This window comes from Scyliorhinus canicula, chromosome 10 (assembly GCF_902713615.1).
Source record: "Scyliorhinus canicula chromosome 10, sScyCan1.1, whole genome shotgun sequence".
Lineage (NCBI taxonomy): Eukaryota > Metazoa > Chordata > Chondrichthyes > Carcharhiniformes > Scyliorhinidae > Scyliorhinus > Scyliorhinus canicula.
Window position 1 is genome coordinate 161529442 of NC_052155.1, and position 24367 is coordinate 161553808.

Sequence of the window (24367 nt, forward strand, 5' to 3'; positions counted from 1 at the left end):
CTCAAAGTGTAAACTCCCCACACCACCTTATCTCTAACAATCAGTCCGGCTAGGTTTGCTGTGAGGCAAACTGCAGCAAAAGTCACATGACCCCTTCATTTTAACTTAAAGAGGCAGCTCCAAAATACGATAACCTTTTAAATCTCAAAGGTAACAATTTTCTAGTGAATAATCATTTACATACATATTGTCACACCTATTTTTAGTGTAAAGCAGTAAAATTATGATGTGCAATTGAATAAAATGGGAAGAAATGCTATTTAGTATTGGAATCAATTGCAAATAGCATAGGAAATGTGCAATGGTGAAGGGGGCCATTTTAAAAATTGCATTTGAAAACATTGGGAGGTTACCTAAATGGCTGAAGTGGAGTGTTGAGTCTCAAATATTACTATATCCCTGGTTGCGACACCTACTGATATGAGTCCAGACTAAGAAACATGTGAATTGTAATATCAGGTTTAAGAAAGTATGATATAAGAATAATAACGTAACATGTTTGAAGATGAATTTAGAAGAATAATTGTCAGTTTGTAGATTGTTCGTTTTTGAGTATAATAGGGATACTTTGATTTTTTAAAAATTGGTTATTTTCTGCCCGCTGAAAGGCACAGAAAACTGCTTCTCAATTCAATTATGCTTTGCTAAATTAAATTGCAATACATGCAAAATTAGAAAAGTGTCTATCTTTTTCTAATTTATTTTGCTTATTGCTTACTGATCATCTTTTTAACATCTTCAGGTCTCCTGTATTTACGTCACTGACAAAGCAAGCTGACTGCCAGGCGAAAGAAATACTTGCATAATGGCTGCATTTCCACAAATAAGCCTTGGGTTTCTGTGGTCTTAAATATCCCAAAGTTGTCCAGTGTAGGGGTTTATTCACAATCATCAATATTTTAATTATCCCAATAGGAAGTAGATATGCAGATCCTTGTCTGTTCTGACAGTTAGCAGAAAGTAATAACTTCATGCTTTATCTTTATAGTATCGAACAATTAGAAAAGTTGTTGTGTTTTTTTACTTTACGCATGCAATGACAGTGGCACCAGAATAAATTTCCCTATGAATACTGAGAGTCTTGAGATAAAACATTGTGTTCTCCTTCACCACCAATGCTTTTCTTTAAAACGTTTAGGAAGATGGAGAATTGGCTGTTATCATTGCAAATCTTCATTTCCATCAGCTCATTGAGAAGAGCACTTTAGGATCAATCACCTGGTAAGAATAATGCATTCTCTCAATTTATAAAATAATTTATTTCTTTATAAATTTAGAGGACCCAATTCATTTTTTCCAATTAAGGGGCAATTTAGCGTGACCAATCCGCCTAGCCTGCACATCTTTGGGTTGTGGGGGTGAAACTCACAGAAACACGGAGAGAACGTGCAGACTCCACACGGAGAGTGACCCAGAGCTGGGATCGAACCTGGGACCTCGCCGCCGTGAGGCAGCAGTGGTAACCAATGTGCCACCTGCTGCCCTATAAAATAAATTATAACTTAATGTTTAAACACTTAGACCTAAATTTGTGCAAAGCTGGGAGGGCTGTGCCTTAGCCACAAAGGCGCTGGAACTCTGAATCTGGAAGTCCTGACCCAAACCCAGCAATCACATTTTCACGGTGGGGCACACTTTGGTAAAGGTCAGGTGTCATTTGGAATTGTTAAGAGTAGACATGAATGTGCATAAAAAGCAGAAAAGCTCAGTGGAACTCTCATACAGTATATTTTAAAAGTTAACAACCTACTGTGACTCTGCTTGCAATTTCACACTATTTGCCATAAGGGGAGGGCAGTGGCGTAGTGGTAATTGGTTGGACTAGTAATCCAGAGGCCCAGGCTAATGCTACAAATTCCAGCATGGCAACTAGAATTAAAAGTAAGTCTAATAATGACCATGGAACCATTGTTGATAGGTGTAAAACCACAACTGGTTCACAGTTCTCCTTGAGGGAAGGAAACCTGCTGCCCTTGCCTGGTCCAGCATACGTGTGACTCCAAACGCTCAGCACCGTGGTTGACTCTTAAAAATGGTCTTGCAAGCCAGTCAGTTGTATTAAATGGCTACAAAGTCTAAAAGAAGGAATGAAACTGGACAGCCTGAACAGCACTTAGACTGCAGCGGTTCAAGAAAGTGGCATACAACCACCTTCTTGAGGACTATTAGGGATGTACAATAAATTCGGGACTTCATTCCCGTACCAGCCTCCCTGAACAGGCGCCGGAATGTGGCGATTAGCGGCTTTTCACAGTAACTTCATTGAAGCCTACTTGTGACAATAAGTGATTATTATTATATCATTATGTTATTATGTTATTTCCTGCCCCCTCCAAAGTCTGAAGACCTGTCGGAGGAAGGTGGAGCAGGAGGGCGCTTGCTCATTTTTGCCCGTCGTTGTGCCTCTTCTGACTGCAGGGCTGGATCAGGAGGGGTATATCTGGATGGCGAATGCCGTTTCTATGCTGACCACCACAGGTCGGGCCATCCCTGGTGGCTGCTCTCTGGCTGTTTCACTGTCAGAAACTTCTGATGCCTGGGTTTCCATATCGGGGTCCGAGTCCTCGACCTCCCACATCTCTGCATCTAGTCACTCAGGGAGGTAACGCTCATGCATTCATTGGTGTCATTGCTGTCTGACTTGAAACTGGTACCTCCGGAGGAGCTTTGTGTTGAATCGGTTTCCTGCGTCTGAGGTGGTGTACATGCCTCTTCATCACTCTGAATACAAACCTGGTATGAAACTGGCCCTGTCTGTTGAACTACCATTCCTGGGAAATAAGTGGTGCCTTGTCCGAAGTTTAGAATGCAAACTACGTCACTTGGTCCGAACTGTCTTGTCCGCTTTTACCTGTCAGGACAATGCTCCTGCTGCTCTTGACTATGGTATACTTTCCCACCAATATCTGGGAACACGAGGCTGAGGTGGGTCTGGAGTGTTTACTCCATTAAAATCTCAGTCGGCGCTACGCTGGTCATGGCATGTGGGGTGGTACGGCAACAGGATAAAAATCTGGCCAATCGTGTGCCGAGCGACCCCGCGGTCTGCTTCTTCAAGGCTCTTTTAAACGTTTGTATTGTTGTTTCGGCCAGCCCATTTGAAAACGGGTGGTACGGGGTTGTACGGATCTGCCACATTCCATTTCCCTTAATGAAACCCCAAACTTTTCGCTAGTAAAAGGCGTGCTGTTGTTGGTGACCAACACCTCTGGGATATCATGTGCACTGAACAGGAGCCACAGTTTTTGAATCGTTGCCTTTGAAGTAGTGGATGACATTCTGTGGACCTCTAGCTACTTTGAAAGGGCATCCACAACAACTAAAAACATGGAGCCCTGGAAAGGACCGGCAAAGTTGGCATGAAGCCGCGCCAAAGGCCGACCCAGTCGTTACCAAGGGTGAAGAGTTGCGGCGAGCCTTTGCTGCTCCTGGCAAACGGCGCACTGTTGGGACAATCGCTCTATCTCCGCATCCAGGCCTTGCCACCAGATGGAACTCCAGGCAAGCATTTTCACCGTTGAGACGCCTGGGTGCCTGTTGTGCAGGTTGTGCAATATAAAGTCCTGACCCTTGTGCGGGACCACAACTTGAGTGCCCCATAAAAGGATGACGTCTTCCAAGCTGAACTTTGACATTTTTTTCGACAAAACTCGTTGGGCAGTTTCTGGTGTTGACCACCTTATATAGCATGATATATCAGACTTTGGACAATAAATCTATTTGTGTCCACTCACTTATTTAGGCTGCCGTGACTGATAATGTGTCCATGAAGTTCAACGTGGCTACACTTTGTCGGCTTTGGGGGGGAGTTGGGAGACGTGTCGGCAGCGGACGTCTATGCAGTGCATCTGTGTTTGTGATCTTTGTGCCCGGTCAAATTTGTATTTATAAGCCACCAACAAAAGGGTCCATCTCTGGTTACGGGCAGACGGTATGGGGTAGCCTTATCTTCCTGGAAGAGCCCCAAAAACAGTTTGTGGTCTGTCAATACTGTAAAGTGATGCCCATACACGTATCGATGATACTTTTTGACTGCGAAAACTACGGCCAATCCTTCCTTCTCAATTTGTGCATAGCTCTCTCCACCACAGCCAACGCCCAGGAGGCAAGTGTAATCGGCCGCTCTCTACCATTGTCCATACAGCGTGATAACATGGCGCTAGTACCGTATGGCAAGCCATCACATGTGATCACCAGTGGTTTGGCAGGATCTTGGTGTGTCAGCAGGCCAGATGAAATCACTTTTGCCTTCACTTGAGTAAACGGCTCTTCCTGTGGCTCTTTCCACACCCATGGCTGTTTTTTCTTCAGGACATGCAGGGGGCTAGCAGGTTTGCGAATGCAGAGATTAATTTTCCGTAGCAATTCATGAGCCCCAGAAACGTGCGGAGTTGTGTTCACTGGTGTTGGGGTCTGTTGGATCGCTCGTACCTTCTCTTCCACCAGGTGTAGTCCATCCCTGTCCATGCAGTAGCCTAAATGAATGACCTTGTGAGGAAAAAGCACTTGGGCGGATGCCTGCCTCTGAGAAACAGTGGCATACCTCCTCCTCTGAGTTGCCCAAGTTTCCCGCGCCATCATATCCGTGACCAATATGTCATCCAAATAAACCGCCACATGAGGCAGGCCCCGCAAAATACTTTCCATGATGCACTGGAAAATGGGGCAGGCCGACGATACACCGAAGGGCAATCTAGTGCACTTATAAAGCCCCTGTGATTATTTCTGGTTACGTATTGTCTGGACTCAGAGTTTAACTCCAGATGAAGATAGGCATGACTCATGTCAAGCTTTATAAATCAGTGGCCAGTTTTGCATGCAAGTCCTCAAGGCATGGCATCAGATACCTATCCCATTAGGAGGCCCTATTTACCGTCAATCTATGTATTTTTACCATTTTTTGTATTAAGGGACAATTTACCGTGGCAATCCACTTATCCAGCACATCTTTGGGTTGTGGGGGTGAGACCCACGCAGACAAGGGGGGAATGTGCAAACTCCACACGGACAGTGGGGCTGGGATTGAACCCAGGTCCTTGGCGCTGTGAGGCAACAGTGCTAACCACTGCGGCACGTACCTTCAATTTATAATCGCCGCAATGTCGATCATTTTTATCTGGTTTGAGGATGGGGACTACTGCTGCTGCCCAATCAGCGAATTTTACCGGCCTAATGATCCCAAGTTGGCCATCTAGTTGGCTGAGCTCGACCTCAACCTTTGCCAAAAGCACATAGGAGACCAGGCGGGCCCGAAAATATTTAGGCTGTGTTCCATGGTCGACATTAATTTTGTCATTGCTCCCTTGATTTTCCCCTGCCCGGTTTAGAAACTTTGGGGTATTTCCACAGTACCTCATCGAGGCCTCTAGTACTCATCTGAAAAATCTGCTGCCAATCTAGACAAAGGTGTTGCAGCCAGTCTCTTACAGACTAGGGCCTTGCCCTTTTCCCACAATCAATGGCAGTCTTACAGATATCTGCTTGTTAATCACCGGGTCATCATGGTCCCCTATGGCAAGCAATTCCCCCCTGTAGATGGTCTGTCTTGGCTCCGTATTATGTAAAACTAACTTGTACTCCTGACTGAATTTTATCGAAGATTTGTTCCCCTATGACCGAGACTGCGGCTCCCGTGTCTAATTCCATTGCCGCAGGGTGACCGTTGACTTGGATGGTGATCCTAATGTGGGCAGCGTTGGGAGCTGCAATGCAGTTCAGCTGCATGCATTTTCCGTCAGCTTGTTCCAAATGAAAAATAGGGGAAAATAGGTTGACGCCTCCTCCCGATGGGACAGCTGGCTTGCTGCCCCCCCCCCACCCCCGGCTTGCTGGCACCCCCCCCCCCCCCCCCCCCCCCCCCCTTCTCCCCAGTGTGGCTTTTGCTCCCTGTGATACTTTTGCTACTAGTGCTACCATCTCCTCAAAGGTCTTGGCATCCGACCCCTTGAGTTACATGAGGCTTTTTATTACGCTAAAGGTGGGGGCTCCACAGACAGTCAGGAGTATGACTGTCTGTCGCTCATCACCACTTATAGGGGCGGCCTCAAAAAGTATCACGTACACTCTGCAAATTACGTCCAGTCCTCCACGCTAGAATAGAATACATCAAGCCTCCCATAGAACGGCATTTGGAAATCAGTGCAAACCCTGTTCTGGCAGTGCGGTAGGAGAGCAGCGTTCCTCCAACAGTTAGCAGCGCTGAATATAGCTCCATCTTTATTATTGTTGCCAATTTAGTGGCGACAGAGGAGTCCAAACAAAAGGCGTAAAGAAAACTGTTTTATTACAAATAAAATTTACTATATACACAGTGCACTTCAGGGTCCAGCCAGGGCTACACATACTCTGCTCTCATCTGGGCTGGCTTTTATGCTGGAGTCCATTTTCACAGATGGGTTCCCGCCCCTCAGCGGGGAAGCTCGTATTCAACAAGGCTCACGGGGAGGCTCATTGGCCCATCCCTGCAGGTCTCCTGCGGGTTATAACAAAGGCTAATGAAAGGGACTGTGAAAAAAGCACTTCAAAGTTTTCCACCACATTAAAGGGAAGACTTTTACCTTCATCTGACAGATTATTGATGTTGACATGCTTGGAAACAGTTTCAAGGTTTTAAGGCTACAGGGAAGACTTTCACTGTCTTTTGACAGATCTTTGAACTTGACATGTTGGGAGAGGCATCAAAGGGTTCCACCACATCAGAGGGAAAACTGAACTGAAACTTGACATGCTGAAAGACACTTAATGATTTTCAAAGCTACAGTTGGGACGACCTGCCAAATGACTCCCATCCCGGGACAGACCCCTCCAGCCCAGGCCAAGCTCCTGACCCTCGCCTCCCCTGAAGGATAGAGAGGGTGCCCTTAACCCCATCGAAGTGCAAGACGCTACGTCTCCGCTTGTTAGTACTTGCACGACTTCATGCCAGTGGGACTCCTTACTGGGATTGCTGGAGCATCCCAAGAGTTTGGTGAATCGGGCTTCCTGTCTGATAATGATATTGTAATGAAATTTAATTAGACGTTTGCATGGTTCCCGCCCGCTCTGGGTGAGAACCTCGTTGGATTTGGTGGGATGAGCCGGGAAACTCTCAACAGATTTGACACCTGGCGAGAATCCCAATTTTGCCCTCATACCATTTAGCGGGCCACTGCGATTCTTGCCAAGGGCTGGCAGCCCTGGAGAATCAAATTATTTTTAAAAAGAATGGGTTGTGAAAACCGCTATATAAATCTAAGACTTCCTATCTTCTTCTGTGGAACAGAGGAGACTTAATTGAGATGTATAAAATTGAGGGGCCCAGATGGAGTGGAGAGGACTGACCTATTTCCATTTGTAAAGGAGACCACAACCAGAGGGCATAGATTTTAATGATTGGTGAAGGATTGAAGGGGAGTTGTGGAATTTTTTCACCCAGAGGTTGGTGGAGATCTGGATACGAGCCTGGGAGGTGGAAACCCTCATCACAAACATTGGGGTATGCACTTGAGGTGCTGGAAGCTACAGAGCTGTGGACCTGGGGGCTGGAGGGTGGAGTTAGGCTGGTTAACTCGTTTTCAGCCAGCAAGGATAGGATGCCATACATCTTTCTACATTTCTATAACATGGGTGATAATTCAGCAGGCTTGGATATCTTTAATGCCAACCCTTTTCAAGTACATAGTGGCCATCCTTTTCTTCATGAATGTGTTAGTGTGTTAGGTGGTATGCATTTGGAGTTTTATGACCTTCAGACATGATGATTTGTCTAATTTCTTTCTCTTCTCTCTGTTTGCCAATAAAATAAAAGCAAATACTCACCGCCATCTCATGAGCCAGTATTGGATGATATTGACCCAGAATATGGACTGCATGGGTACCATTGTCATATTACCTTACATAATGGAAAAAGCTCCTACATGTCCGGTAATTTTCATAACCTATTCTGTAGAAAAGGTAAGAAGGCTTCCATTTTAATTTGTGATGCTATTTTATTGGTATGGGATATATTTACAGTACCAGTAGCTGCACCTTGCTTGCTTTGCCCTGCCACACAACAGACAAGATTTCCCTGGTCTGCGCTTTTAGTCTGAGCCATGGAATCCACAGCTGCGTTGACATAGTGGATCCTCAATATTGGAATTATGATTATTGCCATGCAAACTATGCAGAGCAAACTGGAGAACTAGAAAATAAAATGTACATCTTTGCATTCACTGTTCTGTTTTGTTACAAATCTCAACATGTTTTTTTCCCAAGATCTACCAGGCTGCCGGTTCTCTTGCTATAAGTTGAAGGGTAAATTCTTCCCTTTCTGAATTAGAAGATTTGAGGGAACTGGAACTCACTACTTGCAGTGAGGAGTGGCAGAAATCCTCAAAGATTAAAAACGTTTTTTGTATGCAAGTGTCACAATCTATAAAGCTGCGGAACAAGAGTTGGAAAGTGAGATTAGGCTGGATGGCTACTTGTTGGTTGACATGGACACAAGGGATGGAATGGCATGCTTCTGTAAATTTCTGTAATTCTATTGAAGTCCCTCATGATTGCTGCAATACACTTGTTATATGCACCTCTAATTTCATCATCTACACTCTGTCCAACAATACAACTACCATTAAGGAGGCCTATAAATTGCTTGCACCAAAGTTTTCTGTCCCATGTTCTTCGTTAGCTCCCTACAAACTGATCCTACATCTTGATTATCCACACCAAGATCCTTTATCTGTACTGTCCTAATATCAACCTTTTATTATCAGGGCTAACAGCAACATTCATTGCAATGTTAATGTAAGCCTACTTGTGACAATAAAGATTATTATTGTTGTTTTCACCCAAATCATTACTTTGCTTTACAGCCTTGACATTTCATTTTGCCCTTTACTGAATACTCCCACCCCCTTCATTCCTTTGGGCCATAAAGCAAATCCTCTGCCTCACTTAACTCTCCTTCAGCCATGCACTCAATCTTTTAATCTGTTTATCATTATTCCAGTCTGAGTATGGATCAGGTAACAATCTAGGGATTGTTACCTTGAGGTTCTGCATTGTAATTTAGATAACTCCTCAAACTCACTCTCAGCGGAAAATCATTCCTACTCATATCTATGCTGTTGGTTCCTTTGTGGATGACACCAATTGGTTCCTCCCTCTCAAACTCCTAATTCTTCTCCATCCATGAAATGTCCTTAACCCTAGCCCTGGATATACAGTAAAACCTCGGAACTCCCAGCTGTGGCTGCAGAGAACAGTATAGAACATACAGTGCAGAAGGAGGCCATTCGGCCCATCGTGTCTACACCAACCCACTTAAGCCCTCACTTCCACCCGATCCCCGTAACCCAATAACCCCTCCTAACCATTTTTTTGGTCACTAAGGGCAATTTATCATGGCTCGTCCACCTAACCTGCATGTTTTGGACTGTGGGAGGAAACCTGAGCACCTGGATTTGGTATCTATGCCCCTCACTATACAGTCTCCTATCACTGCTACATTCCTTTTCACTCCCCCACTTGAATGGCCTCCTGTACCACAATGTTGTGACCAGTTTGCTCATCCACACCTGCAGACTTCACCCTCATCCTTATCCTGATCCACCCAGGTAGCAAGAACCTCAACCTGTTGCCAACCTTCCCATTTGCATTTTAGTTTCAACTGCTTGATCACTGAATTCTGGTGTTGTGAACTTAATGCTCTTTCCCAATTTCAGAATCTATCCAGAATGGTTTCTTGCGAATAACAGTCATAAGTTCAAAGAAAGAATCGCAACACAGCACCATCAGTGGAAATATTTCCTTCCCTTGGAATACGGAGTTCCTAAAAGGAAATATACAGGTGTGAGAATTAATATTTTTGTCCTGAAATTGGATTTTTTGTTAGTTGTTTGGAAATCCTTTGATTCCAAGCTCTTTTTCCATACTCTATTTTTCATTGGACCACACACCTCATGTGATCTAAATGGGAGGAGATGAACTTCCATCCATGTAGTTTCTGACAAGCAACTTAATCACATGAGACAGTAGTCTGGAGTTTCTTTTCTGTCTTAACCATAGGATGGAAGTGTTTGGCTTCCACTCAATGGCGGGAATTTTCCGGCCATTCATGCTGGCGGGATCTTCCGGTCCCGCTGCTGGCACACCCACATCCCGGGTTTCCAGGCAGCAAGGGGTGCATTCAAAGGGAAATTCCGACGGGACCAGAAGATCTCTTTGCCGGCCATTGGCGGGCCGCCTCTGGTGTCACAGCGGGTTGGTGGTAAATCCCGCCCAATATCTTTCCAATGAGCTTGCCTGAGGCAGAAAAATCAGAAAAGTCTCATTGTATTCTTTCACTGTATGGTACCAAGTTTTGATGGTTCATTGTTAAGCATTGAGCATGGCATAAGAATTGATTGAGACCTTGTTCATGTTAATGTTTTTACAGACCAGGCCACTGTAGCAAATGTAGATGCTATAAGATCAATTGCTAATGCCAGTTGGAAATGTTACATGATTGAAGTTCCTCTCATAAATCTTTTTCAAGATAAACTAATCTCTTGTTTATCATGCCATAATTGTTTTGCTGTTCAACTTCTGGATAATTTGTCCTAAGGTTGGTGCAAAAATGCCCCTCACTTTAAAGTGATCGGCATTTGTCTAAGCTCCTATTTGACTATTGTTCAGTGATTTCTGTATGGACTTGAGATGAAGACTGTAAAAGGAAAGTAGAGAACTTGCATTGATAACGCTTTTTCATTACTTCAGGATCTCACAACACACTTTACAGCTATTGAATATTTAATAATAATAACATAATCTTTATTAGTGTCACAGGTAGGCTTACATTAACACTGCACTGAAGTTACTGTGAAAATCCCCTAGTTGCCACACTCCGGCGCCCTGTTCACTGAGGGAGAATTCAGAATGTCCAATTCACCTAACAACCATGTCTTTCGGGACTTGTGGGAGGAAACCTACGCAGACACGGGAGACCGTGCAGACTCCGAATAGAGTGACCCAAGCCGGAAATCAACCCGGGTCCCTGGCAACAGTGCTAACCACTGTGTTACCGTGCATATAATGCAGTTACTGTTGTATTGTAGGACAACAAAGAAAATTATGACAGAACAAGGTACATGCCCAGGCAATCTTTCCGAGTGAGATTGGTCGAGGGAGAAGTATTAGCCAGACGCTAGGATAATTCCCCTGATCACCTTCGAATAATGCCATGGAATCAATCCGAGAGAGCAGGCCGAGCCCCACTTTAATGACTGCTTTACTGTCTCGATACTGCACTGCATGGAATTGATTATGTGCTCGAGTCTCTGAATGGGAACTGGAGTTCATGACCTTCAGGTGACAGTAAATCGGGTATTGCTATCATTGAACGCTCTGCTGATCCTCAACCTGAGGAGTGGCACTTGGACGATTACCAGAAAGCTGAAACTATATTCCAGCATTGGCTTTGTCCCGCCATGGAGCAGAAAAAGGAAAATGGGCCGAGGAGTTATTTACAGATTTCCGATTAGCATGTTTACTTGAAGCCATGAGTTATACTGGACTGTAAAATGTGCCATAATGTAGCTTTCCCATTGTACTATAAAATGCAAGCTGGTATTTTTACGATATTGTGTTGGCAAAAAAAAAATGCTAAATTCTTGTTCTTAGTGATTGGGTTTAAGTTGTGGCACTGTTTGACATTATTTATTTTCAAAGCATTATATTGCATTTAAATTTCATTTCAGCACTGCTGCTTAATGGATGTGACTATTCTAGATGAAGCAGAAAAACCATTTTGGTGGGTTAGCTCACCAGTAGCTATGCATCCTGACTGTACACCTGGCGTACGATATAGCTACCTGGGCAAGAGACAGGCAATTGATTATAAGGATGCTGAAGGAAAAGTTCATATGGAGCTAATGTGGTTGGAAGAAGAAAATCAATATTACATTGTCAGTCTTGTCCTTTTTTTCACTGTGAAAAAAATAAATGCCTGGTTTTCAACAAATTACTAATTGTCTATATTAACCCCTACATGGCTGACTTTAGCAAACAGCTGTCCAATGTAAGTAAATTGAGGTGTCAATCTGAGTTGAGTCATGTGGCTGAATTTGTGGACTTCAAATATTCAAAATTGATCGTTTATAATAAAAAAATCGAATTGGTTATAATCCCAGGAGTCGGATTGCAGCCTTTCCGATAATGGTGGGTGTGATTCTCTGGCCTCCCAACCGCGTGTTTCTCTGCGGCGGAGGTGGTGGAGCGTTCGCCGGCGGGAGGATTCTCTGCTCCTGCTGCTGTCAATGAAAATTCCCATTGAAGCCATCCCGCGCTATCGGCAGGGGGCTGCTGCCGGGAGGATCAGAGAATTCCGCCAGCAAACGGCCAGAGAATTCCGGCTGGTTTCTTCCATTTTAAAATGTTTTGCGTTATGTTCGCTAAAATTCTTCAATATTTGCCTGCTTACGCTGAGTAACAATCATGTTTTCAGGCAGCCCAAGTGCAGTGGATTGCTGTTTGTCTTGTTAACGTTTATTGTATTCAGAATAAAGTGGTTCTCATTTCAAAGACCTTGAATAATTCATATTTTAAGACTGGGCTGCTGTATTTGCTTGCACCTTCGCTTAACTCCGTTAGCTTGTAAGAACTCTGAGTGAACATGTTGTTTGGAGATTCTGAAGATCTCCAACAAAAAACAACAAAGAGAAACTAAAGGAAAAATAAGTCTGGAGGAATGATTGACTGTAAACTGACATCAGGTGACCTATATATAATAGCGGTGTAGTGTGAATCTGAAACATCAAATCTGTATCCAACAGTTATTTTCTATTTGTGTAGTAGGGTGTAATCCCTACTGTACCTCTTTAAGTTGGACTTGTGTTTCCAATGGCTGCGTTCTTTCAGTACCTGGAATTTATATGCCTGTAATTTGAAAGAAATGTGGAGTACTTCTACTTTGGTTCAAAACACCTGAAGCACCTCCAGCAAATAAAAGCTAGGGAATGACATTAGGCACATTTCTCCCAAAACATTTCCAAGTGCGTTCTCCAGTGGGAAACACGGTTCAATTCCCGTGGGTGGGTCAGCGCGGTCCCGATGGTAATCCACCCACATGGAGAAACGTTTTTGGAGAGGGGGAGTGTGTTTTGCACCGGCATTGGGAGGGTCGGGTCCTAAATAAACCGTGCTTCACAGAGATTGGGGCACCCTTTAAAGTGATGATCAAGGCCCCCTCCCTCACCATGGCTGGCTTTGGGGCTTCCAGTGACATCAGCCGTACCCCCCCCCTCCCCCAAAAGATCGCTGGCCACTGGAAACTTCTTAATGGGTCTCCTTCAGACGCTGTGCTTTGGTGGTGCATACCTGACATTGCCAGGTTGGCACTGCCAGGGAGCTGTGCCAGAGCACTGTCAGACCATATCCCAACCACCCAAGGGCTACAATGGTCTCCCCTGGTGTTTCTGTTTTTGGGATGTGGGCGTCGCTGGCAGAGCCAGCCCATCCTTAATTGCCCTTGAACTGAGTGGCTTGCCAGGCCATTTCAGGTAGGGGCAGGAAGAGTCCACTGCATCGCTTATGGAGTCCCATGTAGACCTGACTGGGTAAGCACGGCAGATTTCTTTCTCTGAAGGACATTAGTGAACCAGATGGTTTTTACAACAATCGGCAATGGTTTCATGGTCAACATTAGACTTTTAATTCCAGATTTTTATTGAATTCAAATTTGACCATCAGCTACGGTGGGATTTGAACCTGGGCCCCCAGAGCATTACCCTGGGTCTCTTGATTACTAGTCCAGTGACAATTGCACTACACAACTGCTTTTCCGTAGTCATCACATCTGTCTCAGCAGAGTGGCAGGAGTAGTGAGAATTTGGTTTAAAGCCGATTTTGAATATCTAAAAGCTACTTTGAATATGCTAATTTGCGTGAACCAGATGACGTCAGCTGCAGCGAGCGAACATCAGAGACTGAATGACGCCCGGCTCAAATCCTGTTTTGGGCCTCTCCCGGAACTCTCTCGGTTTGCGCCGGGTGCAATGCGGCCAGAGAAGTGCATCCATTATTTTTAAATATAGCCTTAGGCGGCTGTTGGGAATATTAAAGTAGCTGAAGTGAGACTTTCCAGGAGGCGCAGCGTATTTTCAAATGTTGTTGACAGCTATTTTATGTAGTGGTTCAAAAAGATAATTATAACTAGTTGATTAACTGTGTTGTCGTTCCTTTGAATTATAGTTATAGTATTTGTTTAAATTGCTGTAAGTTTTCACAAAGTACTTCGGCAATAGAAAGATAGAATGTTTTAAGTCGAAAGAGTGCAGTCATATTTCAGAGACCATCGCACAGTCATCTAATCAACTGGCTATAATTGCAATTTTAAACACCATTTATTCTAGCTGTCCAAAGTGGTTCAAAATTTAAAACCCAGCTTCATTCCTGTCCCTTGTAAATTAGTTTTGTGCATTTTGCATGTGCGTGTGTGTGTTGCATGCACATATGCTGCGTGCATATGTGTGTGTACATGTGCGTGTGTTGCATGTGCACATTGCGTGGGTTGAACACATGCGCCCGGCATGTGTGTGATTGAAAAGAAAGGACAGTGGAGAAGAAGTGGAAGTTCATGTTCAATCCTTTTTTGAAATTGCCATTTGTATTTCTTGTCCTCTTCTCCTTTTATTGCAAAGTTGCTGCGCTCTGTTTTAACTGCAGTACTAGGGCCAAGATTGCAAATGCTATTTAGAAGGTTCTAACCTGCAAAATTATTTTGCGCATTCATCAACGTAGTTGGTGTTAGAAACTGCTTTTCTGAAACCAGGCTGATGCTTATGATCTTGGGTCCTTGCAGCACATTGGCTCCTTCTGCTGAAAAAAATCTTGTACAGCTATTCACCAAAGGAAATGAAGTGAGAAGGCATTTGAAAATTATCTTCTCCCCATTAACGAGACCAGTTGGTCAGCCATGTCCTGATATAATTTCACTTCTGTATAATGGCATAACATTGGTGTTGATTAACAAGTTAAATGTTTTGAGTTAAACAAATAGCTTGATTTCTGAATATCCTTATGGTTGGTGCATTAATAGCCCAGATTGAATAAAAATATAAAGAACAAAGAAAAGTACCGCACAGGTACAGGCCCTTCGGCCCTCCAAGCCTGTGCTGATCATGATGCCCTAAAAAACGAAATAAAAAAACCTTCTGCCCTTGGTCCGTATCCCTCTATTTCCTCCCTATTCATGTGCCCATCCAGATGCCTCTTAAATGTTGCTAATGTGCCTGCTTCCTCAACATCCTCTGACAGCATGTTCCATGCACCTACCCTCCCTGCGTGAAAAACGTGACACCAAACGCCCACCTTAAACTTTCCCCCCTCTCACTTTGAACATGTGCCCTTGGAAAAAGCCTCTGACTATTCACCCTGCCTATGCCTCTCACAATTTTGTAGACCTCTATCAGGTCTCCCCTCAGCCTCTGTCTTTCCAGTGAAAACAATCCTAGTGTAATAATCCACAGGCGGCAGGAATCCTGTCACCACACCAATATTTATTGCCAATAACTATATACAAGAGCAGCTCCAACAGTGCTGCTAGCATTCCAGTCAACTTAAGACTGGATCACAAAGCCGACACAGGTGCTTATATGGGCCCCCTCAATGAGCTATCATTGAGGGAGCTCATACTCCAATTGGCCAACCAATAATGCTAATTGGAGGTCATTACACCCCCCCCCCCCCCTCCCCCTCAAGGTCCGAGGAATTCCTGCCAGATGGCATTCCTCTGAGCTTCTTCCTGCTCTTCATGTCCGGGTCTGTCACCTCTGTGTCGTCCGCCGGGTCGTTCTCCGACGTGGGAGGGGTGTACCTTATAGGTGCCCGTCTTTTTCTTGACGACCTCCTTGGAAGTTGTTCTTCCTCCTCCTCGTGGAGAGGTGTCGCAGCGGCCTCGTCGAACGTGTCCATCTCCGAATCTGGCGACTGGGTGACGGGGTCTGGAGAATTTGCTCGGGGCTGGGGATCTTTTCCGACTGGGCTATCCCAGCTTGAGGCGGTCCTGCTTCGCCTGCCTCCAGGTGTGGTTCCGCTGCCCTTATTTGGTCTAGGTGTTTCTTCAGCACCTTACCTCCTATCGAAACTTCATAGGATATGGGCCCTGTTTGGGACTCTACCGTGCCTTTGACCCACGTTGGTCCATTCCGATAACTCTTGACCCAAACTGGTGCCCCCACCTGGAAATGTCTCTGCTGCCGACTATTATCATGCCCCCTGCGTTGGGCCTCCTGTTGTTTCTCCACTTTCCCCGTTAAATTTGGGAAAAGGAGACTCAGCCTCATTCGCAGTCGCCTTCCCATTAAGAGTTCAGTTGGCGGTATGCCCGTTATGGAATGCGGTGTGGTCCTGTAATCAAACAGCCAGCGGGAGAGCTTTGTGTCCATTGACGCTGCCGGCTGCTTCTCGAGTCCCGCTTTTAGTGTCTGGACCGCTCTCTCTGCCAGGCCGTTGGACGCTGGATGGTAAGGGGCCATTTTGATGTGGCGGACTCCGTTTTCTTTTAGGAATTTTCCAAATTACCCACTTCTGAATGCCGTTCTGTTGTCCGACACCAATACCTCCGGAAGTCCATGTGTTCCAAACGAGGCCCTGAGCTTTTCGATTGTCGATGCTGTGCTTGCCGTGTTTACCCGGTGGACGTCCAACCATTTGGAGTGGGCGTCCACTATCACCAAAAGCATTGAGCCCATGAAAGGGCCGGCGTGGTCAATACGCAGGCGGGTCCACGGTCTGCCTGGCCATTCCCATGGGTGCAATGGCGCCGCTGGTGGCAATCTTTTCCCCTGTTGGCACTCCTGGCACCGACGTACCAAGGCTGCTATGTCTGTGTCCAATCCTAGCCACCAAACGTAGCTTCGAGCTAGCATCTTCATTTTAGACACCCCTGTGTGTCCGTGATGTAACTCGGTTAAGATTGCCCGACGGCCCTGAGCTGGGACTATTACCCGGGCTCCCCATAATAGGATACCATCTTCAATGGTTATTTGGTCCCTTCTCCTTCAGTATGGGTGCATCTGGGGCTCCCCTGGTCTTTCCAGTTCCCCTGTTAGCAGTGAATGCTTCATCTTGGCTAAAACTGGGTCTTTTTGCGTCCACTACCCAATATGTTGTGCTTCCACTGTTAGGGTGTCCAAAAAATTTAGAGTCATTACTGTCTTCTCTACTTTCGGTATTAGCGGCGGGGTGTCCGGGAGGGGAAGTCTGCTCAAAGCATCTGCATGTGCTACTCGCGTTCCTGGTCTGTGCTCCAGAACATATCTATACGCCGCCAGTAGCAACGCCCAGCGTTGGATTCTAGCTGATGCGTTCGGGGGTATTGACTGGTCTTCTTTTAATAACCCTAATAACGGCTTATGGTCCGTCACTGGTGAATTTCCACCCGTACAGATACTGGTGAAATTTATTTACTGCAAATATCACCGCCAGTCCTTCCTTCTCGATTTGGACGTACTTCCTCTCAGCCATCGCCAAGGTCCTCGAAGCATAGGCTATTGGCCGTTCTTCCCCATTCCTTCCTCTATGGGCTAAGACGGCTCCTACCATGTAAGGGGATACATCACAAGTGACCACCAACTCCTTCCTTGGGTCATAATGCTCTAGGACATTTTCAGATGACAGCTGTTCCTTAATGTCCCTAAATGCTCGGTTTTGGCGGGCGGACCATTTCCATTCTTGCCCCTTTTTTAGTAGCTGGTGGAGGGGTTCTAGGATGGATGCCATATTTTCAATAAATTTGCCATAATAGGTTACCAACCCTAGAAATGATCGTAGCTCCTGGACCGTGGTGGGAGCTAGGGCTTCTTTTATTGCCCTTACTCTGTCTTCCAATGGGTGTAAGCCCGACTCGTCTACTTTATATCCCAGGTACGTCACTTGTGGGGCCAGAAAAACACGTTTTTCTCTTTTAAGCCGTACGCACTTCCTCCAGGTTCCTTAAGTGTTCCCTGTTTGTCCTACCCGTGATTAAGACATCGTCCAAATAAATCGCCGCCTGCAGTAGTCCCTGCAGAATATTTTCCATCGTACGCTGGAATATAGCACAGGCGGATGACACGCCGAAAGGTAGCCTAGTATAACGAAAAAGGCCCTTCAGGGTATTGATCGTAGCGAACTTCTGAGAGTCCTTGTCCAGTTTTAACTACAGGTAGGCGTGGCTCATGTCCAGTTTCGTGAACAAAAGCCCACCTGCCAATTTGGCATATAGGTCGTCTATTTTCGGGATCGGGTATTTGTCCAGCAGTGCGTATTTGTTTACCGTCTCTTTGAAATCTCCACAGAGATGTATCGAGCCGTCTGGCTTCAAAATTGGTACCACCGGCGCTGCCCATTCCGAGAACTATACTGGTCTGATAATGCCGTTGCGCCGTAACCTTTCTATTTCGACCTCTACTTTCTTCCTTAACACAAAAGGTACCGCCCTGGCCTTACAAAATTTCGGAAGGGCTTCTGGGTCCACGTGCAAAGTTGCTTTGGCGCCTATGATTCCCCCCAAACCTTCTTGGAAGACCTCCGGGTATTTTTGGAGTACTCCACTCAACTGCCCGCTTTCACTCTGAAAAATTTTCAGCCAATCGAATTTTAGGTCTTTCAGCCAGTTATGTCCAATTAAGCTCGGTCGGAGCCCTCTACTATCGTCAACGGTAATCTGAGCAATTGTTTCTCATATTCCACGGGTACATGAGTCGTGCCTAGAACTTCCAGAGGTTCCCCCGTGTAGGTTTTAAGTTTCGTCGATGTTTTTGTTAGGGTTAGTGGCTGGAGTCCATCTTTGATTTTTTAAAATGCTGCCACTCCCATTACTGATACGGCCGCCCCCGTGTCTATTTCCATTATTGTTGGCCGACCGTTCACTCGTGGGGTAATCTTAATAGGTTCTGTTTTCTTCATTGCAATATTATATAATTGTTCCCCTTCGGAAGAGGATGGGGCGTCTAGGTTGTGTACTTCCCTGCGTCCCCACCTGCTATTCCTCTTTTGCCATCTCCTTTTCGGGTTTCTGTCGCTGTTACACCACTCTGTCTGGTGCCAGAAACGGTCCTTCTCTGTTGGGGGAGCCTCAGCCGGTACTTCCCTCCGTCTCCAGTTAGTCCTGGCAGACTTGGGGGCAGTTCTGGGGTTTTCCTTTTTCCCTCTATTCCTCAGGTTTTTCCTGAGAGCGGCAATCTGGTAGCAGGACCTGTTGTGGTAGTTCCTCTCACAGGTATCTACCTCCATTGGCGTGCCCTGTAGTTCCTGCGCCCCACTTGCTGCCTTTTCTAGGAACAGTGCGAGCTGTAACGCCTGCCTGCAGTCTAGCTACGTTTCCGCCAACAGGCGTTTCTGTATTGTGAGGTCGTTTATACCACACACTAACCGGTCCCGAAACATTTCATTTAGCGTTGAGCCGAACTCACATTTTTCCACCAGCCTTCTCAGGCGGGTCAAGAAATTCGTGACTGACTCCCTGTCTTCCCGCTTCGTTGTGTAGAATCTGTACCTACGCAAAATGAGGGATGATCTTGGGTCGTAGTGCTCTTTCACCAATTGCATTAATTCTTGGAAAGGTTTCGTATCCGGTGCATCGGGATAAGTTAGACTACGTATAATGGCGAAAGCTGAGGGTCCGCACGCCGACAGCAGGATAACCCGTTTCCTTTCGTCCGTAGTTATATCATTGGCCCGTAAGAAGTAACACATTCTCTCCACATACGGGGACCAGTCCTCAATAGTCGTGTCGAATGCATCTAACCTCCCAAAAAACGGCATTTTTGAAATAGCAAGCCTTACCCTCCGAGTGCGGCAGCTGGTCTCCGCAAAGTTCTTTGTTTACCTCGTCGCCACTGTAATAATCCGCAGGAGGCAGGAGTCCCGTCACCACACCAATATTTATTGCCAATAACTATATACAAGAGCAGCTCCAACAGTGCTGCTAGCATTCCAGTCAACTTAAGACTGGATCACAAAGCCTACACAGGTGCTTATATGGGCCTTCTCAATGAGCTATCATTGAGGGAGCTCATATTCCAATTGGCCAACCAATAATGCTAATTGGAGGTCATTACACCTTGTTTGTTCAACCTCCCCTCATAGCCGGAGCAGAACAGGTAGCATAGTGGTTAGCACTATGGCTTTACAGCTCCAGGGTCCCAGGTTCGAATCCCGCCTAGGTCACCTTTGTGCAAAGTCTGCACATTCTTCGTATGTCTGCATGGGTTTCCTCCGGGTGCTCTGGTTTTCTCCCACAAGTTCCAAAAGACGTGCTATTAGGTAACTTGGACATTCTGAATTCTCCCTCTGTATACCCGAACAGGCGCCGGAATGTGGCGACTAGGGGCTTTTCACATTAACTTCTTTGCAGTGTTAATGTAAGCTACTTGTGACAATAAGGATTATTATTGTTAAAGCCTCTCTTGTTATACGCTCGAGACCATGCAACATCCTGATGAACCTTCTTTGCACTTTCTACAAAGCTTCCACGTCCTTCTGATAATGTGGTGACCAGAACTGTACGCAATATTCCAAAAGCAGCCTAACCAAAGTTTTATATTGCTGCACCATGATTTCCCAACTCTTGAACTCAATGCCCCGACTGATGAAGGCAAGCATGCCATATGCCTTCTTAATCACCTTGGCCAGCAGTGCTGTCACTTTTAGGGAACTGTGGATCTGCACGTCCAGATCAGTCTGTATGTTAATATTCCTAAAGGTTCTGCCATTTGCAGTTTAATTCATACCTCGATTTAATCCTCCAAAATGCATCACATCGCATTTGTCTGGATGAAATTCCACGTGCCATTTCTGTGCCAAGTCTTCAATCTTTCTATATTCTGTTGTATCCTCTGACAATCCTCAGCACTATCAGAAACTCTGCCGATCTACATGTCATATGTGTGACAAAGTTTTCAGATTGAATCTTCCTATTTCAAAATCTACTAAACTTGCTTTATTTTTAGTGACTTGATGTTGGATCCGGCTAAAAAGAATGATTAATGGCTGTGAGTTACTTTGGGCCTTGGAGCTACCATAAGAGTTTGTATCCAAATCATATCCCAGGTTTGCAGATCACTTGAAAATCTGCGTGAAGGTTGCTCAATTTCTGTGCTATTTGACGCATCCCAAGAATGAATACCATTATACAGAATAAGGTCTGAAAGACTTCTGAGGAAATATCATACTCTTGTCTGTTATGTAATATTGTCTCACCTTATTCTTTTCAAAATTTAAAGGAGACAGCCGTGGTAAACTGGGTAGTTTTTCTAACAACAACCATTTACCAACCGGGGCGGCACAGTGATTAGCACTTCTGCCTCACAGCTCCAGGGACCCGGGTTCAATACCAGCCTCGGGTGACTGTCTGTGTGGAGTTTGCACTTTTTCTGTATCTGCGTGGGCTTCCTCCGGATGTTGTGGTTTCCTCCCACAGTCCAAAGATGTGCCGGTTAGGTGGATTGGTCATGCTAAATTGCCCCTTAGTGTCCAAAAGATAGTTGGGGTTACATGGATAGGGTGGAGGCGTGGCCTTAAATAGGGTGACCTTTCCAAGGGTTCGATGGGCCGAATGGCCCACTTCTGCACTAGGGATTTTATGATTTAGTTTATTACTGGGATTTCATCAAACCAATCAAAAACTGTCATGAAGAAATGGAGAGTCCATAAAAGGTAATTAGTGGCCGAAACAGTTTATTTGAATAGGTGTGTGTCTTTTCCTTAAAAAAATCACAAATGGTAACTGTTCATCTGTACGAAAAATTCTACTGCAGCGCAATTGTCATCCTGACATAACAGACATTTGCCTGTCTCAAAACTCTGGTACTGACCACCTGAGCAGTCTCTGGACTCGAGGAGAGTTTCTGTCCCTCCAATGCTGATGGTAAGAATCAACCCACCAAAATAAACCACCAACAACAGTACCAGGGTTTGAGCATGTGCTGCACCTTCTCTTTTCCAATCTGCCCAGCCGTTTGTGAAAAGTGCTCACGAGAGCTTCTTTGTAAGGAGGTGGAAATTTCTGCTAAGTGCGGGGAAAAATGTCAAACGTCTGGCTACTCTTCCAGAATCCAGAGTTGAGTTGCAGCCTGAAGCCACACGTGAATTTCACTTCCCCAGGTTTGAGTTTTTGCTGATCCTCCTGGCTGGCAATTTCGGAGCTCCAATCATGAATCCCTGTCCCCGCTCCTTCCTGTGTCATTGGGTTTGGGGCAGGAGGAGACTCTGTCCTCTAAAATTCCCAACAGAATCATTGACCTAACGTGCATACCTGTTTTAAAGTCCTTTGCTGAACCCCTGTGGAGTTGTCTGGAAAAAGTGTGGCTTTTCATCCAGTCTGTGTAGTTATGCAATATGCACACTAGTGATGTTTGAATTCTATAGTTATTGGGATAATTAATTAATGTTCTTCATTGTCAATCTGTTGTATATAATCTTGTTTACATGTTGAATCATGCAAGAAATCTTGCATTTTGTTTATACTTTAACATACAGGGAAAGGTAAATGAGGTTTAGATGTGATTGTAACTTGAAGATTACAGAGTTTGTTCTATTATTATTTTATTAAGTGGCAACTTAGCATGGCCAATCCATCCACCCTGCACATCTTTTGGGTTGTGGGAGTGAGACCCACACAGACACGGGGAGAATGTGCAAACTCCAAATGGAGGCCTGGGACCAAACCCGGGACCTCGGCGCCATGAGGCAGCAATGCTGATCACTGCGCCACTGTGCCGCCCATAGAGTTTATTATTACAGCAGTTCAATGTCATAGTGGGTGCTTTGTCATGGGTTTACTGGCTGACTAATTACCAATGTATGAAATGGTGGGGGGGGGGGGGCGCGCGGGCCTATATCATCAGGAAGGATGAATGAATACATGTTTGCGATTTATGTCTTGCAAACCTCAAAATGAAACATCCCTGCCCTGATATTTCATTCCTTTTAGGGAAGGGAAGTATGTAAGGAACCTTCCTGTTGATTCCCTTATTTCCCATTTCTTTTACTTTGTCATAATTTTTGATCCATGGATATTTAGTGGACATATACCTTTAAGACGTGCAGGGGAAGTGAGGAACTCAAAAGTTTCAAAATAGTAAACTGTGCTTTTAAGGATTTAGATTTTTGAACAGATGAACTCAGACTTTATGGCACCTGAAAATGAAAATGAAAATCGCTTATTGTCACGAGTAGGCTTCAATGAAGTTACTGTGAAAAGCCCCTAGTCGCCACATTCCGGCGCCTGTCCGGGGAGGCTGGTACGGGAGAGATTGCAGAGATTAGGGGTGGGATTCTCCGACCCCGCAGCGGGATGGAGAATTGCGGGGGGGGGGAGGGGGCGTGAATCACGGGCCGCTGCTGCGACGCCGGTCCGTCGATTCTCCGGAGAATCGGCGCCGGTGCCACGGCTCGGTCGGGGGTCGCTCAATGCTGCCCCCGGCGTATCTCCATGCTCGAAGGGCCGAGTGCCCGCCGAGTTCGGCCGAGTCCCGCCAGCATTGTTCACGTGTGGTCCTATCTGGCGGACCTCAGCATTCATGTTGTGGGGCCGTCCTGGTGTGGGGGAGGGGGGTCCACGGTGGCCAGGCCCGCGATCGGGGCCTACCGATCGGTGGGCGGGCTTATCCCGGGATGGGGGGCTATGTTCCTCCGCACCGGGCCCCTGTAAGGCTCCGCCATGTTGCCTGTGGGCCGGGGCAGAGAAGGCAACCCATGCGCATGCACAAACTCGCGACGTCCGTGGTGGCGCCCGTATCGGCAGCTGGAGCTGGGTGAGGTGCTCCAGTGCCATGTTGGCCCCCTGTGCGGCGCAGGATCGCTGCTCCCAGGGGCCAGATGATGCCATCGTAAAACGCTCCAGCACTTACAACGGCGTCAATACTTAGCCCCTGGATCGGAGAATCCCGCCCTTGGTTCGATTGGTTGACTGGTAGCATCCTGCCCGGCGACAGAGGTTGGGCTCATCCAGAGAGAAAAGTCCTGGACACTGAGAGATGAAGCTGTGAGTTGTTCTCTCCCTCTCTCCAAAAACGCTTTCCTGCCTGTTGTTTCTGAATCTGCAGAGACGTGTTGATGAATCTACAGTGAAAACCATGACAGGCTGAAAGCAAGAACACCCAACTGACGGCCTGGACTAAAGTAATCGAACTGGAAGATGTCCACCTGAAAGAGACTTTATCCATTTACTTTCCATATTTTTTTTAGTTTGGCCATGATCAATGCGTGGGTTTATGGGGAATGGGCCTAGGTAGAGTGCTCTTTCGGAAGATCAGTGCAGACTCGATAGGCCGAATGGCCTTCTTCTGCTCTGTAAAAGCTCTGTGGATACTTATGTGGACCACAATTACTGGATCTTCCTCCTCCCGCTGCAAGTTATGGAAAAGGACAAGGATGGGCCTGA

General features: G+C 45.8%; 1 protein-coding gene across 3 annotated transcripts in view; it reads left to right on the plus strand.

The window, feature by feature from the left end:
- fbxo15 (F-box protein 15) overlaps positions 1 to 12536 on the plus strand; it is a 54722-nt gene extending 42186 nt beyond the window's left edge. For all 3 annotated transcript variants that reach the window (XM_038810058.1, XM_038810059.1, XM_038810060.1), the window contains 4 exons: positions 1139 to 1221; positions 7787 to 7932; positions 9687 to 9811; positions 11700 to 12536. In XM_038810058.1, the coding sequence (XP_038665986.1) occupies positions 1139 to 1221; positions 7787 to 7932; positions 9687 to 9811; positions 11700 to 11969 (624 nt within the window). In that variant the 3' untranslated portion in view covers positions 11970 to 12536. The remainder of the gene's footprint in view (positions 1 to 1138; positions 1222 to 7786; positions 7933 to 9686; positions 9812 to 11699) is intronic.
- The last annotated feature ends 11831 nt before the right edge of the window (positions 12537 to 24367 follow it).